The 18612-nt window shown below is 34.5% G+C and overlaps 1 protein-coding gene across 1 annotated transcript; it reads right to left on the bottom strand.

Moving 5' to 3' along the window:
• Positions 1 to 7454: 7454 nt before the first annotated feature.
• Positions 7455 to 8489, bottom strand: LOC127813959 (ethylene-responsive transcription factor 1A). The gene has a single exon (XM_052355118.1). The coding sequence runs from the start codon at positions 8368 to 8370 to the stop codon at positions 7594 to 7596; it is 777 nt and encodes a 258-aa protein (XP_052211078.1). The 5' UTR covers positions 8371 to 8489; the 3' UTR covers positions 7455 to 7593.
• Between the last annotated feature and the right edge of the window lie 10123 nt (positions 8490 to 18612).

The following is an 18612-nucleotide window of genomic DNA, read 5'->3' as shown; positions in this document are numbered from 1 at the left end:
GCGAAGGGAAGAGTTGGGTTTTATATGCATCTTCTACAAGGTAGCGGGAGTTGGGTCTACTCATACGCTGGTTCGTTACGGTTTTACAAGTTTACCCTTCCTTTCCCGTGAAATTACGGCTGCGGGTCACATCCCTTTCGGGCCGTTTCAGAAGACGGTGACGGTCGTGCTCTCTCTCCGAGTCTGGGAGCGCCCATTGCATGCTGGTTCGCTGCTGCGACTGGACACGTGGCCGTCGTCCGAGTTAGGCCCCACAGAAACGAAACGAAACGGAACTACATTTGTAATCAGCCTCCGTCCGATTTATCTTATATATATTGGGCCTGAAATTGAATCAGGTAGGATTTTACCCAATATGTGTCCTCGTGGCACAAATAATTAGTGGTGTTTTGTTTGAATTTTATATAAAAAATTAATTCTTTTGTCTAGTCCGATTTGTTCAGTACAGGCATGTCAAGGGGAGGGAGGCCCTCCCTCATTTTACCCACATCTGATCAGACAAATAAATAAATATTTTATTATTTGATGCACCAACGTAACATTCTTATTTTATATAAATTTAAAAATAGATAATTATCATGGAATTTGAATTTAAAACTTAAAATCAACTTAATTATATCAGATTTAGTATCAATTTCAAATTCCATCGGATTATATGAAATTTTATAATTTAAGAAAAACTATTTTAACATAAATTCTAAAAATATATAAAAATTGCTTGGAACAAAAAACAAAATCTAACTAAATACAAGTTAGAAAATAAAGACATTTTTTCAGAAAATTGTGGGTTTCATTTTAGTTTGGTTAGGTCAGATTCATAAACATAATAATCTAATCTGGATTAGATTACGGGTCTTCATTCTATTTAGATCAAATTAATCCTAATTTAAATTAGACTAAGATCGAGATTTTTTTTAAACTTATAAACCAAAGACCAAACCAATTAGGTTTGATATTGGTTTTTATTCCTTTAATCCGATCCTAATTCCTCTTGAATATTTTTTTATTTTTTAATGTAAAATTTAAACAAAAATATATTATTAATAGATAATATTATTATTATACTAATTGCAATTGATTTTTAGTCTCAAATAAGTTTGGTCGGTACTAAAAATCAATTAAAATTTATAAGCGGACCGAGAACCAAATTAAGGTCGATTTGAACATTCCTAATCTAGACGAACTTAAAATCAATTAAGTTTAAAAAATAAATAAGTATAAAATTAAACCAAATAAAAAAAAAAGTAAAAAACACAAACCAAATTAATTGAATGATGGGACATTTTTCAAAATATGGACACTTATCCAAGATAAGTACTCAAATTACACCCTCGTACACTTAAAAATCCAAATTCAGTAAGGGTGTGTTTGATTGCAATAGTAAAATTTAAATAAAAAAAATAAATTTTAAAGAATTAAATTATAGGAAAAATATCAATTGAAGGCGTTTGATTGGCTTAATTTTCTAGCTAAAAATTACGTAAAAATAAATCAAATATATTATACAAAATATTCAAAAAATCAAATATATATACACAAATATTCAAAAAAACAAATATACTATACAAAATATTCAAAAAATCAAATATATATATACACACCCATACATACATACATACATAGGAGAAAAACCGAGAAGAGGGAAAAGGCGATGATGGGAGTGTCGTCTTCAACCAAGCAAGTTCCAGCAGAGCAGCGCGAGGCTGAAAGCCTGGTGACGTCGATCAGAGCATTTTCGATGCTTCAGAATGCTTTCACCGTCCTCATCTTCTTTCTCTTTCAATCCGTCGCTACCATCACTGGTCGTGGCTGCCATGCCCGACTACTAACCGTGCTTCCCTTCATTCTTGTGATCGCCGGCCACACTTCCCCTCTTCATCGCAATCGCCGACCACACTTCCCCTCCTCTTCAAGACTGCCGGCCACGCTTCCCCTCTTCTTCTTCTTTATGCTTTTGCTCCGTCGCTGTTTCTTCTTCTTCTTCTCCAAATGCCTAAAATTTCTTTTCCAACCCCCCGTAAGAATTGGTTTTCCAACAAAAGTTAGAATGGGCATCACATGAACAAAAGTGAAAATTTAAATTACCTAAAAAATATCATCTATCAAACACCACCAATGAAAAATATGCCCAATCAAACAAGCCCTAAATAAATGAAGTGGCATTTAAGAATGTTGACGATGCGGTGGGTTTGGTCACGGTCACATTAATTGGAAACAATAAGTTTTATTAATTAGCATGATGCATGCAGTTGATTTAAGTTCGGGCGGGTCGGGCCAGGCGTCCGAAACCTAAAGAAGGGATCCGCACCGATGGGCCGATATAGAAAGGAAAAGACTGATTCAAAGCTAATTGCAGCCCACAACCAACAAACACATATAGCCGAGCCGACCCGAAGACAACAAATCAAAACAAAATCAACGCCCTACGTAGAAATTAATGGCCAGTGGAACCTACCAGTTATGCCTTATGCGCGTCGATTGAATTTAAAGGACCACCATAAAAAAAAAATAATAAAATTAAAAGTTGTAATGAAATGGAAATATATATATATATATATAGTGTTTGAAGAATTTTAAATAGAATCACGTTACTCTTATACCATTGTGTACATTGTAAGCTACACAATAGTGTAAAAAAATTCAAAATACCCTGTGTCTCATGGCACCTCATAATAAGACACTGAGATATTTTAAATATTATTATATTACTGTATAGTTCAAGATGTACTTAATGATGTAAGAGTAATATTTTTCTTTTAAATGACGCTGAAGAAGAGGTGTGATTTGAAAATTGGAATGGATTATTTTATTCTTAATCATTCAGAATAAATATTTATATAATATATTGTGCATTTAGTAATAATAATAAATATGTATACTATGTTAACACGTTTCCAGTTGACATAGTTAAAAGTTAATAAATAGAATTGTGCGTTGGGGCTGATCATCATCATCATGTATTAAGGCTTTCTTTGACGCGGAAAGTCCAGTCAAATGAAGGTCCCATCCCATGAGATGTCTAATAATTTTCTTTCTTTATTTTTTTAAAAAGATTGACTACAGAGGCTTCGTTGATTTGATTTGAAAATGGAGAAGGGAAAGCTCCCAAAACAAATTTCGCTTTGTAGGATTGAGTAAATAAAATAGCCCTCGCTTATTTATTTATTTTATTTTATTTTGTTATGTTTAGTAATTAGTCAAAATCCACGAAAGTTCGAGTGATAGAGCTACAAATCAATAGGTGGCTAGCAAATGAGCAGGTAAACCATCCAAACCAAGCAATAAGTGAAGCCAGATAGGCCAAACAAGGCAAAACGAAGCAAATCAAGGTGTGAAAGCCAAGAAACTCGGGCATGACAGGCAAGGCCACTCACTCACCCTCTTAAGTCCTCAAAGAACCAACCCCAAAGCAAATTTACCGGACAACAAGCTGATAAGAGGCTATGAAAAATGGTTCAACAAATAAAGGAGAAAGCCAAAAATGCCCAAAAGCCAAGTGGTCTAGCCTCCACTTGGTCATGTCTCCCTTACTCAGCCATTTTTACTCCCCCAAGCTTCAACATGCGATTGACCACCCAGGGAGCCTCTCTCATAGCCAGGAACCTCTTTCCAAGAACTTTCTCGAGACCCACAAGAATCCTCCAAGATTCCTAAATGATGCTTTCCTACAATCATCAACAAGGCGCCATGTGTCCCCTTCTCTTTCCTCATAGAAGGCCATTCCCTCGCTCACACTCACGTATGATCACTTTAGTACTCGAATTACATTCTCACATTCTAGCATTTCATACTCTCAAAGTGTAACTTAAGTTTTGAAGGATTTGCACGGGAACACCATTCGTACCCTTAATTAGTTGTTCTTCTCAGTAGAGCACTCAATCATTAGGGCATTTGATCATCAAGGCACCTAATCGTCAAGGTACTCGATCATTGGGGCACCTAAACATCCACAAAACTGTCAAGATCCTTTGGACTTAGACTTGCAAGCTTCCTGATCACTTGCATGCAGACTTGCAAACTTTGGGATTACTTGCGCTTAGACATGAAACTCTTAGGATCTTTCTCTAAGTTCCCTAACTCATTCAAAGGACTCGCAAGCACTTCAAGACTCTCCAGAAACTTTAAGACTCACTTTTATGTGCTACAAATTTATTATTATATTGAGGCAATATCAATTTTCATAAAACTTCCCTTTCTATTCTATGTATCTCATTCTTTTTCCCTATATTTGTGATGTTAATTTTCTCATATTATCTACATGTTTGCTAAAACAATACTTTTAGCATTATTTTAGTCAATATTTTGATTTATTATAACATTTTTAATGATAAAATGTCATGTTATATAGTTGATGTCAGTGTAACTTATTTTTAGAATTTAATATCTTAATTAAATTGTTTTACAATACAAGAGTATGTCATTTAGAATTATTTATTTTATAGAAAAAATTTTAAAATTAAGGTCGATTGTTTATTTTTATTGGGTAGTTAAGAGTAATATGGTTAAATAATTTATTTAATTTAATTTCTATTTTGTTCCAAAAAATGGGATTTAAAATTCAATTCCGCTTTTTAATGTTTATTCCTATAAAAAAAATTAGAATTCTAATTCTGGTATAAACATTAAAAATATGGAATTAAAATTCGAATTGCATTGGAATTAATAATTCCAACCAACTTTAATTGAAATTTCAATTCGGGGAAATAAAATTTTAATTTTTATAATTTTTTAATTCTAAATGCATCCAAATCAAGAATTTCTGACGATTCCAACAACCTATGGTTCTAAGGGGCTAATATTCTTCTTCTGATAACGACTATAACCTACACTATCCTTACTACACCTATACATGTTGAGGGCTTGTTTGGATAAATTAATCAAATTAAATTGAGTTTTAAGTATAATTGTTTGATAAAACATTTGAAACCAACTTAACATACCTAACCTACACTTTCATTTAGGCCAAATCCCTCGCCTTTATTGGCGAGCCCTTAGTCCAAACCCTCACCATCTCTTCCTACAACAGTCATCGCCAAAGACATCATCATAGTTGTAACCATCATTATCGATTGATAAACCTTTGTTAGAGAAGACAGAAAGGATGAAGCACATTACAACTGACTTGTCATCAGCTATTGAAGACAGTTAGACATGACAAATAAGAAGAGGCTCATGATCAAAAAAGACACATACTCATGGCAAAGGAGGAGACGAAGAGTCGATGGTGGCGTCCTCGTCGAGGAGACGAACAGTTGGAGAAGACGAATAGTCGTTGATGACAATGTTCTTGTTGTGGTATTACTTGGTTTTTGTAATTTTTTTTCCAATTTCAGTCGGTGGGGGTTGGTTTTTTTCATTTGGTCATGACGGGTTATTTTTTTATTTCTGTAATAGAGAATCAAATAGAGAGTTTGGTTGAAGTATAATTTTTGAGTTAAAAAAAGAATAAAGAATGAATTATTTATAATATAATAAAGAGTACAATTGGAGACAATATTAGTATAACTTTCAAAAGTTATTTTCTAATGGGAAGTTTTGGTCCATTTTTTAGGCTTTGACGACACTTTTATTGAAATTTTAACTTCTAAGCTTTTTTAAAAATTAACTTTTTATATTAATAAATCAAGTCAACTTTTAAAAACTATTTATAAGCTGAAGCTTAAATCTATCATAAACCATACCAAACAAAGCATTAGTTGAATGGGAGTAGAAAAACATTAAATAGATTCTAGGTGCGATCTGATTAAGCAAGAAAAATCGACTAATTTTGCTAGAATCGGGCTTTTAAACTGTAAATTGTGAACTGGATGACCCATTCTGGTTGACCTGTTATCTCTCTTCCTTAGCAACTCATATTGGTCGGGTCTACAGGTTAAACGTGTCATATGGGTGGCTTGAAGTCAGGTTTGGGCCAACCGGGTATTGGGTAATTGGTTTGTGGAATTGGGCCACACTAGGCCTGAATGGGGCCTAACAAGTTGCATCAAATTAGGTCTGATTGGAAGAGTAGTACTTCTACAAACTAACCTAATTTGGGTTTACAAAAATGGGGGTGGTACAACCCAACCAAAACTAGAACAAAGATAGACTAGATTTGAACGAGGACAGTAGTAGCCAAATAAGCTTGCAGCCAAATAGGGGAAATGCCCTAAATGAAAGTGTATTGTGCGTGGGGCTCATGAGGGTACAACCATGTATGCTAATTACACCAGTTAATAGTTATCAACCCAAGCGACACTCCCTCCGGCGGCCTGGGGGAATTAGGAATGATAATAGAGTATTTCTACACTCATCGCGCAACAGTAAAGTATAAAAAAAATAATAAGAGTATCAGAATATTAAATTTTAATGATATTTTAAAAGACAATATTTAATGTTAGAATACAAGTCGCTCTCGTAGAAATAGGGTTATGGTGTATCTAGATTTACTTGGAGAGCAAATCACGAGAAAAAGTCGCTCTCTCCCCGAACTAGTTGGATGAAGTTCGAAACTTAGGTTAAAAAAAAAAAAAAATCTTTGAAATCTATAACCATACTTGGATTCCCTTTTTAATTCCCCTACTATTGAGCAATACATTTAATTTTCATTCCCACATCATCAGACAAATAAATCCATTAAATTTTTGTACCTGTTTTATTTAAATAAAAAAATTATTTATTTATTTTCTCAAATTCTAAATAGAATTTGGGGCTATTAAGGTTACTAACTTACTATTGTTGTTAAATGTGAAATTTTTATTTGACTAAGTTAGATCCAACACCACCAGCTGCCCACTGAGAGAATGTGTGGGCAAACAGTATCTAAACAATCAGTTTGAGACTAGGTAAGTTGTTTGGGTTGACTTTTTATGCACAATATTTTAACATTATATTAAACAAAAATATGCATATATATATATATAGATAGTTATTAATATATAGTCAGTTAGTATTCATGTCAAAGGCACCTTACTATATCTGTTAGGTTATTTTGTTCCTATTCATACACATCTGTTAGACAAAATTTTAGGTTTATTTTATTTTAGGGTCTTAAATGGATTGGATTTGTTAGATATCTATCGATTTTAGTAAAAAAGTCTATCTATCCTTGAGGTGGCCAAAATCACAACCCTTTCATTATGGGGCCGGGGAAGCTTAAGAGAGGATTTTGGTTGATGAAAAGGTTTGGATAGGATGAGGGTTTATCGTATGGTGTAAGATCATGGATGAATAAGAGAGGCTGGTTTGTGGGCTGGGCAGCTTTGGGCCAGCCCAGCCCGCGAGCCTTAAAATTTTGTCTTATGAGAAGAGAGTAGCATTTTTGTTTTTTTTATTTAATTCAAAATATATTTTATACTGATTTACATATATTTAATTAATTCGAAATATATTTTATACTTATCAAAAGATATATATATATATACATACGTAAATAAAGCTATAAGTAAAAATAAATACTCAAAAGAAAAGTGATGTGATGATCTCAAATTCAAAATATATTATTTATTCACCAAAATGTTTACAAAATAATAATGACAAATATGTATATTTCTCTTCCATTTTTCCTGTTTCTCTTCCTATTCACGACTACAGATTGTGCAATCACCCACATCATTACCCACTCGTTGTTTGCCACGTTGTTTCGACCAAACTTCTACTGCATCCGTCCGATCCACTCTCCGTTTCGATTTTTGGCCGTACCACCACCACCACCTGCTCCGCCGTGGCCGCCGCCGCCGCCTTCTTCCGCCTCTTCGGCGACCCATTCACCTCGGACGACGAAGACTGCTCCGACGACGACCTCTTTGAGGTAACCCTAACCGGGTCGGGCTCGCCCGAGTTGATCCGGAGCGGGAAATTGAGCAGAGCACGTGAGCCGCGCATGCGGTAAGCCGCCTTATCATACGCCAAGGCGGCGTCCTCCGCCGTCTCAAACGTCCCAAGCCAAACGCGGGCCCCATTCTTCGCCGGATCCCTAATCTCCGCCGCAAACTTCCCCCACGGCCGCCGCCTCACTCCCCTGTAGTGCTTCGCCCTCTCCGGCACCGCCGCCGCCGGATAAACAACCCTTTCCTGCAACTTGCCCATTTCCGTCGCAATCTCCGGCTGCTCCAACTTCACAGAAGCGGCGTCAGTAACCGCCGTGGTCGACGGAAGCCAACCGACGTTCACCGCCTCATTGAGAGCGCCAAAAACCAACATATCATCGGGATCGTTCTCCTTCAGTGGCAAATCTCCCCAGTTCTCCGTCCAGCAAGGGAATAAGCTGTTAACTGCCGGATTTTCGCCGGAAAGGGTCGCCGGAGAATGTGGATGACCCAGTAAGTAACGACTTACAGACTCCAGAACTGCCATGTCTGATTGCCAATCAGCTTCTGTGCAGATATTCATCACAGAATTAATCAATTTCGAATTGAATTTGAATCTTGTATTTGTGTTGGGTGAGGAAGAGAAGGGAATATGGAGCTTTTTCTTTTTCCGGTGGAGAAGAGGGGCGGGGGGTTTACATATATTTATAGGGTTGCGATTGGGAAAGAGGTTCATGAACTTAGTTAATTTAGATATTTCAAAGCTTCAACCCTTTTTCGTATTTGTCAAGTTGAAAAGTTTTGGACTGTTGTGGGATTCGTGTTTTTTGTCCATTCATTATTTGCGCGATCCAAGTTGGCTTGAAAGTTCAGCAAAATGGCTATAAGAAGAAGAGCGTTTTTAGTCACGTGTTTTAAATGGTGGTCCACGTCACACTCTCATCAGCAGCAACATAGCTGTCTCTCGATTCTCAAAGTAAAACCTTTGACAGGAAAGCTGCCTTCACACGTACCCAAGTCTCTTTTAACTAGCTATTTAATTTTGTTAATAGTGTCTTCATTTTGTTAATTTTGAAATACAAATAAATCCATAAAATTTAAAACGAACGAGTAATCCTCATTAGACTGAAATTAATACGAGATTTGGGAGTTAACAACATACAATCTATTCACTAAATTAATCATCTCAATTTTTTACATTTCTCTATTGCTGCACAAACCTAGTTAAAAAGAGTAGAAATTAAAGATTTCTCATCTAATAATCTTAGGGTAAGTTAGATAGAGATGAAAAATGATAATAGAATTCAAATTTCATAAAATTCTAATTTTCATCTAATTCTTAAGAATTCTAATTCTTTAATTTTAAAAAAAAAATATTTTTTGAACTATGATGTAATTTGAATTTCATAAAATTAAAAAATTATTTGATAAATTTTTTTAAAATTTAAATAAAAATAAATTTCACCTTTATTTTCTATTCTATAAAACTCATGCATGTAATAAATGTGAAGAGAAAGGAAAGGAAAGGAAAGGAAAGGGAAGGAAGGCAAGTGAAAGGCAAATAAAAAAATAAGTACAATTGCCAGGAAGCTGCCGACAGAATGGGGGGGGTAGAAAAATGGATTAAGCGACAAGGAAAGGTCGAATGATGGGGCCGGCTGGCCAGCCCAGATTCATCCATCCTAGACATCAAAAGTACTTTTATTTGGATAAGCCTCCCACAAAAGTTAATTCCAATTACATTTTGGCTGACTCCAACTCTCTCTACTCTTATATATATATAAAAAATGCACGGATAAATAACATATATAATAATTAATTTCAATTTAGAACACTAAAACAGTCTTGATATTTCTTTTTAATATTCTTTTATATATTCAGAGTTTATTTATTCCTAACGCTTATGTTTATATAATTTTTTTTTTCAAGTCCAACCGACCTCCACCTGCAGGCTTTATTTCAACGTGTTCATGAATGAAAGGAAGGAAGGAAGGGAAGGTGAGTCATGAAGCCTGCTCTGAGCCTCTTTTTTTCCTGGTCCGAAAAGACGTTTAACAGACATCATGCCACCGTTCGTCCTTGAGCTTGCACTTCCTCCATCCAAGTTGGTGCATTTCATTGGCCATCCCATGCTTTTAAATTTCTAGTGGGCCGGGTAAAGCTTTACTTTTCTTTTTTCTATTCTTTACTTCTTTTTATATTTAATTCTAACAGAGTATTTGTTTTTTTTTTTTTTTAAATAACAGCCAAAGCAGGAGGGACCTTAATTGTGACTAATTTGAGAGCTGAAAATAACCTATCGAAGAAGTCTCTACACCTTTTTGTTGGGTATATCTTTTAGCAATTAAATGAGCTTTATATCTTTTAATAGAACTATTATTTTAATACCTTAAAAACTTAAATAAAGGTAATATATATCGAGAATAAATAAGAAATGAAACAATATCAACTGGATATTTTTTGAACTGAATATAAATAAAAAACTCTCGAGTTAAACATGTTTGAGCTGAAGAAATTTAAGGGTGGATAACCCCTGGGAAGTTCTCATAGGCCCATCAAAGTAAGTTGTTCCGATCTTTTCTATCGCTCGATGCGGGATGTTACGGGTGGTATTAGAACCGACCCTGGCCGTGTGTTGGGATCATGTACTAGTTAAAAGTTGGGAGTACTAGACCGAGGACACTAGATGAGGGAGAGCTGGGACCAATTGTAAAGTCGTATGATGAGGACATTATGTGCTCAAGGGGGGAGAATGCTCAAGGAAGGAGAATGTAATACCCCAAGAGCTCAAAAAAAAGTAGTATATATTGAGGATACATAAGAAAAAAAATAACATCAGTTGGATACCTTTTGAACTGAATGTAGACAAAAAATTCCCAAGTTAAGCATGTTTGCGCTGGAGAAGCTCAAGAATATATGAACCCCTGAAAAATTCATGTAAACTCATTAAAATAAGTTGTTTCGATTCTTTCTATCATTCGACATATAATATTACAATCATATCTATATTTTACTTTTGTAAATTCACTCGCAGCCCATGGCATTCTTTCTTCAATTTTTTTTTTTTTTTGAAAGTAAATACTAAGTTTTCAATTGAATGCGTGCAACACATACATATATATATATGTACAATTGTTTCTGGGGTGATCATACCTCTTACCAAGGATGGATCTAGGAGTAGATCTGTGGAATGACTGACCTCCAGATTCATAACCCATTTCAGCTCTCCTCCCTTGCAAATCTGGGGAGGGCCGAATCTTGGGGGGTGCAGCTCGTGCTGCCCCCTAAATCCGCCCCTTCCTCTTATTAGTCAATTGTTTGGGAAAAAACTTCTTGGTGTGATAAGAATAAGATACTTTACAATTAATGAGCAAACTTTGCCTCGTCCTAGATATGAATGGTTATTTATCCATTGGGCACGCTTGAAAACTTTCCCTCAGCATGGCTTAGAACAATTTTAGAGAAGCAAATCATTAGACAATGTTGATGTTGTGTTGGACAAGCAACAAGTTAGTTACCAACATCATCATCATCCAAGTCATACAAATTCATTGGTGTGTTTTACAGAAGGATTAATTTGATGTAACATATATAAATTATTATTATTATATATAACGTCATTGTCTTTTAATTTGTCCTCTTATTCTTATATATAGACAATTTTTTTTTATTTTATTTGAAGGTACATGAATAACAACCACATGTTATCCATCCAAATAACGCGATGAATGATGAAAAAAATAAAAATAAAGAATCCTTCAGATAAGGCATTTATTTAATGCATGGGCTCACCACGCCACCCCAAATATCTTTACTTTTTTTAGATCAACTTCAAACATATTACTTATTGTATTCCTTGCTAATTAATTTAATAACCATTCCAACATATTTCACATTTTAATTAAAATCTCCCACAATAAGAATATAAATGCTCCATTTCAATTTAACTAAAAGATTAAGTGATACAAAATCATATCTGAATTATTGATGGGTCCCATGATTAGTTATTTTATGAAAAACCAATAGTACCTACTATTATGAATATTTAATATTTAATATATATATATACTTTGATTTATTTGCGTGTCTGAGCGTCGCTTGATTAATCCCATGAACAAGTAATCTTCCCCATTAATGCATATTTCTAATAAATTTGAATGCGATCACAGTCTATGCACATTCAATATTAGACACTCGACGTAGTTCATGTGAGAATTATCTTTCACCCTTTATTATTACCTTTTACCTAAATATTGTATTTCAACAATAATTCTGTCTTCTAAGTTGTCGCATTGATTTGAACCCTGATAATTCATGTGAAATTCTAAGTACTTTACTATTGTGTCATGCTCGTGAAATTAAATATTTAATATAATTGATTCCAACTTTGTTGTTGCTCTTTTTTTGTCCCTAAAATATTTTTTTTTTAAACTCAACTTACTTCTAAATTAAACTATTTTAATAGTCTAATGATGAATTTGATTTTAAAAAAAAAATTAAGAGACTAAATTCACTATAATCTAAGGGTATGTTTAGTTGTAGATTGTTTTTTTTTTTTTTTTAATTTTCAAATTCTATTTTCTATTATATTCAATTTTAACATTTAAAATCCCACACGGACACCTGCGCCTATCTTAGTTGCAGGCAGGCCTGTTGTACGTGGTGAACAGTTATATTCAAAGTTTGATTAAGAAGAAGTCTAACAGATCAACGGTCTAGGGAATATAAAAAGTGGCACGTGCCACCGTAACCTTGACCAATCCGGTCATATTATTTGACTTTGACTGCAGACGATTCCCCATTTTCCGCTTCCTATTATTAGAAAGGACGTTAGGATGCCGTAACTTGGGCCCCACGTGCGCCGCAACCCTTCTTGCAGACTTGACTTTTCCAGTCAACCATCGATACAAACCGACAAAACAGCAGAGTTCGTCCATGCAAAAATTGACCTTTTTGGCTTCATTTTTACTAAACACATTATGAAATTAATATAATAATGCAATTAATTACTATATATATATATATATTTAGGTAAGTATGCAATGTGAGCCGCGCGCGAGGGCACGTCACTTATATGTCTCCGCAGGTTGGCTTGCCACTCTTACCTATCATTTCAAAGTTATGCTCTTAATTGGCTCCAATTAGAACTATAGAAATTCGTAATTTAATTTATTTTAGTATACCAAACCATCAACATTTAATTAAAGAGTCTTCATAGTTCATTCGACTTACCTCAATTTACTTAATTTATAAATTACACCTGGATTATGTTAGAATTACAACTTCAAGCAAATTTAAGTTAGGATTGGCCTTAATGATGAGTTACGCTACACAGACTTATTCGACAGTGACAATTTTAACAAGTTATAACACTTTAATAATGCTTGCATTTCTAAAATATATAGAAACCAGATTGATTATGTATAATTAAGCATGAAACACACACCATGAATGGATGGCATACTTGGTAAAGGATCTCCACATTCTTATTCATTCTTCAACTTCCATATATCTTCTCCATCTATCACTTGCACCTTTGTTTATAGTTATTGTTGTCAAAATATAACAATAAATTTCTTTATATATAGTAGAAGAATGTCTCAATCAGAGTTTAGAATGCATAGCAAATAAAATTATAAGTGTATAGTTTTTAGCATATCTCAATCAAATGAGGGTTCTCTTCTTTATAAAGAAGAATATATTGAATAAATCGTATTTTTCGGGTGGCACATATCAGACACATTTCTGGATTTGTAGGCGGGTACATTGGACGTAAGTTTGATTTATTTTTCATGTGAGATTAGATTTTTTGGGAGTCTATAGTCTCTCAAAAATATTTCTTGCATTGTTTGAAAAGAGACTTCCGGATTTGGATGGCTCACAAGAGTCTCTTGAATATAGATTTTCTTGTGAGTAACCAACATATAAAGCTCTCCTGGAAGGATCCCTCGGTGACATCGAGAGAGGCTTCCAAGTAGAATCATTTGAATCTCTCGACATGAGGTCGATAAATCTTCTTAGTCTTCAAGTCATACCGATCTCTTGGTTAATTACGTGACTAACCTCTCGATTAATCACTGAATTAATCTCTCAGTCAATCACTTGATTAACATCTCGATCAGTGATCACTTAATGAATTGTAGGTCCGAGTCTCTCAATAAACTATGAGCCTTCTTTCTTGGATTTAGATTTATCATTAGGCATAACAATAGCTATTTAACTTTTCATTACGCACTTTGGGTGCCTCAATCATTCGAAAAAGGTTCTCAGGATTCTTGAGAAATTGTTTTGTAGGCTATAGATTGATCTAGCTAGCCATCGTAGCTAAATTAGTGACTTGGTGTCATTATCACCTTACATCTAGATCATATATGTAACGCCTCGTTAATGGTAAATTAAATTAAATTTTGGGTAATTTGATTTAAATGGAATGTCAAAATAATTGGTTGTGGTTAAATAAAATTAAATTTTGTGATTTTAAGGAAATAAGAAATTAAAATAATTAATTTTGTTATTTTAGGAATTTCTGAAAAAAGAAAAAAATTGAAATAAATTAAATTGTGAGATTTTCAAAAAGTTCAGGGTGTTAGTGTAATTAAATAGGGGGTCAGAGTGTAATACAATGAAAGTTGGAGGGAGGCTGGCGTGAATCGCGAAAGAAGCCAAAAATTACTTTAAATATAACTTAATGCAGATATTGGTTGAGAATGCATGCAGGCACGAGCGGTCGCGCGCGAGGGCGACCAGGTTTTGGGCATGGGATCGAAATCGGGCGGGCGACGGGGGGAATTTTGGCTGATTTAATTCAGCTCCTAGACGTCAAAACGACGTCGTTTTGGGCTCAAGTCGGTGGCCGCCCCAGCGCTGCCACGTGGCCGCGCGCTGGCCACTCATTTTGGCCATGATTAAAGCCCGATTTCGGGCTTCTTTTTTTGTATCATCAGTGAGCAAATTTTGACAGAGAATTTTAGTGAGCTCGCGAGGGAAATTTGAGAAGTTTGATGCTTCAAAAATCGGATTTAAACTCTGTTTAATCCCTGATTTAATATTCCAGGTATGTTCCTAAGTTAGTAATTAATATTTTCTGCGGTTGAAATTTTAATTAGGGTCCAATTTTATTAATTTTGATAAATAATTGGGTTATTGCAGTTGTATAATTTTGACCGCGTTTGGTCAAAACGAGTCTAAGGTTATCTCCGGAAAGACAAGTTCTTTATACCTTCATTGTCGATTCTTTCGATGTCAATTTATTTGACCTCCCTTCGTTGATTTCGACTGTTAATAAATTATGGAATTTAAACGGTGTGTTTAATAATTTAATTTATTAACCTGGTTTCGAGGGTATTATTCGTTGGTTGCCTACGGGGGTTTGTATTACCCCCAAGTCTATGGGAATGATGTCGTACTCACCCGAGGCTAGGTTCTTAGCTATCGAGTATTATTATTGGATTTTCGATTATTTATTGGCTAGAATAATTGGGCAATGGGGCAAGGGTTAGCTGTACGGTGACGGTGTGACTGTTGTACGGTCTATTTTAAGTCGTCAGATGGTCTCTCCTAGTCACTGACCGCTGACCGGTGTCAGGCATTGCTAACTAGCTCTACCGTTATGTGATTATAGCATGCCTGATTATATTTTATTCTTGTTGCATGGTTTGGTATGCACATGGGCACGGGCTGCATGATGGGATTATCATGATTTGGTTATGCTTGATCACGGACATTCTAGATTGGTTAGATTGCATCCAGCACGGGCATATGCATCGCGTGTGGTTTATTATGTGGGCGGAGCATGGCTTGATGCCTGGATGTATGGGCGCCTTGTATCACGTTGATGCTCATTACGCCTTGAATTTTATATGCATTGCATGGTTACTGGTAGTTATTAGTTCTCGGACGGGAGTATCGTTCCGACGGAGCCTTTGGCTCGGCTATCGAGAGTACCGGCAGGGATACGGGTGACGGGAGTACCGACCCGGGACAGTGCACACAGGTTTGTGGAGATTTATGTTGCCTTTCAGGGCAGCGACAGGTTGGTATGGGATTTGGGTGCCAGGTGTTTTATGTGGGTCTCAAGGACCAGTATATGTTTTTATTATGCGACACTGTTGCATTGTTGCGTCACATGACTTGTGTATACATGTGGGTTTATTTTTGGGATGATCTCTTCTTCTGTTTCATTTACAGCCTTCCTTTTCATATAAACTTGCTGAGTCTTGCGACTCACCTTGTTTTCCATCATTTCAGGTAAGGGTAAAGCTAAAATCGAGGGCGAGGACCGTGCCGCCTAGCAGCTAGCCGTGTCGGTAGGGTGTACAGTTTGCTGCCCCCATCTTCTCTGATGTTTTGTTAGGAGTTCTGACTCTCATTTTTGACTGTGTCGGGTTGTCTCTTGTATTTCCTACACATTGGCACAAGTGTCTGTATATTTTTATATACTCCGTGACCGCTGTTCCAGCGGGGTACTTGTGGGCGTGCATGTATATTATTTTACTTCCGCTATTGTATTTTCATATGTATGCATGTCGGGGTATTTTTGTCTTATATCTATTTCTCTCTCCTCTACGTAAGCGCTTTCGTTCGGATAGACCGAGTGGTTGGGATATCCGGGCAGGGGTGCTTACAATATAAATTTGTTAATATGATTTTTTAAAGGATAATAATAATAATAATGTTTATAAATTAACCTTTCATGGTAACATAAGGTCTTGTAGGTATATAGTTATAAATTTGAACTCTCTTATGGGCGCTCTTAATGTGTAGATATATATATATATATATTCCTTGTATTTTTTATGTACCAACAAAAGGGATCATATTAGAATAGTAACAGTTCGATAATCAACCTTGAGCTCTTATAATTTGGAGACTTTTCATACAAATTATTTGTGATTTATGTTTAGTATAGTTAAAATCCCAATTATATTTTACTTTGTTTTTCAAAGATTCCATCCGAAAAGTTAATTCCTCTCTTGCGTGCATATATTTTATTCTTATAATTTAATTTTTATTGTTTTCATACTTTTATATGTTGCTTTAATTTTAATAATTTTAATCCAAGTATCAAATCCAATTCCTTGCTTGGGCTATTAACTTAGAAATGAATTAGAATGGGTCATGGGTCATCGGTCATGGATGATGGGTGATGGTGACCGAGGAGAAAGCAAATGATAGAAAGGGCTTTAAGTGTGGAATTTATCCAATTTCATATAAAGAATTTATTATATAATAATAAATCAGCCTGTCTAACCTCTCAATTTTGATGAAAACGTGATGAAATAGGAAGGTGCAAGGGGGCTTCTGGGCTTGGTTTGGGGGCTTAGAATATTACTAAGAAATGTGCCACTTGTGCTAATTAATTACAATATTGAAGAATATTGGAGGATATATATATATATAATTGTGTTGAATGCACATGGCACGGTCGCATCAATACTCTTCAACTATAGTGTTAGTACTACTGCATGAGTAGTTGGTTAGTTAACGAGTTTGAATTTCATTCTTCAACTAAACTAATATTAAATACAAATCAAGTCACCTTTTATAACGGAAAACATTAATTAGTCAAATCATCGCACATATTTTAATGCAGACTTTTCCTTCTTAATATATATTTACAAGTCACATTTTTTTTTTTGTCTAAAACTTTATTATTTTAGGTATGATTCTTTTAATATTGCGGCATAAACATTAATGAAATAATAAGGTGACTGATTTATTTATATGAAATATTGAAAAGATAGCCAGCCAAGAGGCAAGAGCTGTATGTATATATATATATATATCAGTCATGAATGATTTCGTAAAATTATTTTAGGTTTTAGAATTAGCAAGGAAACTAAAATATCATCATCTTTATAAGAGCTCAAGGTTGATAATGAGTTCCACGACATAAGTTTACTCTTTTTTGTTCTCTCTTTACACACAATTACACGCTAAAATAGATTTATTTAAAACCAAATCTAAGGGGTTGTTTATTTGTGGAAAACTATAGTAGTTTTTTAGAAAATATTTTCACATAAATAAAAAATTAAAAGCTATGTTCAAAATAATTTTTTTTTTCTAAATTAGATAACAAAAAATAAATTTTCTATTTTATAAATTTATACTGGACTTCAGAAAATATCTAAAAGATGTTTTTTTGCTGCATTTGTAAATTTTAACTGTGTTTTTTCACTTATTTTTTTTTTTAAAAAAAACATGATTTTCTACTAAACAGTCCTTGTTTCGAATCCTCCAAGTGACATATATCCTTTTTCACTCAATTTTTGAAGTCTAAAAGTGGTTTCATATTCAATAGAAATGAAAGTATTTTTTATTTTTCTCTTATTTTTTATAAAAATAAAAACATGAAAATAAGGATAAAAATTAGATACAAAAAATAGAAATATTTTCTACAAGTAAACAGCCTCTAAAGGTTTCTCTTTCAAGGAAATGGTAACTAGAAGAGTTGTACATTTAAAATTTTTGAATTTAATATTATTTTTAATATTTATATAGGTACGAACAAATCAACAAAAGGTATCTTTCAAGGAAATGTTGTTATTACTTATTAAAATCAAACTCATGGCTGGCAGTAGTGCTTTATTTTCTCCATTGGACAAATGTGGTTCGTTGTAGATTTAGAGTTTTAAATGAAGGCTCCAGCGTTGCGTTGAGTTGAGTTTTGATTTTCAACTCTTAAATATTGACCTGAAATCTTAATTGCTAGGTGTTGACGACTCAGATAAATTCGTTTCTGCATTCGTATTTTGAAATAAGTTACGTCATCTGACTTCCCTAATGACAAGTCGTAGAAGATAGATCCAAGGCCTTAGGTTCCATG

Source organism: Diospyros lotus, chromosome 12, assembly GCF_014633365.1.
Source record: "Diospyros lotus cultivar Yz01 chromosome 12, ASM1463336v1, whole genome shotgun sequence".
NCBI classification, from domain to species: Eukaryota; Viridiplantae; Streptophyta; class Magnoliopsida; order Ericales; family Ebenaceae; genus Diospyros; species Diospyros lotus.
This window is presented reverse-complemented; position numbering and strand designations above follow the sequence as displayed.

Excerpts from the sequence above, each read along its gene's own strand:
- LOC127813959 (XM_052355118.1), bottom strand. The coding sequence starts at position 8,370 with ATGAATATCTGCACAGAAGCTGATTGGCAATCAGACATGGCAGTTCTG.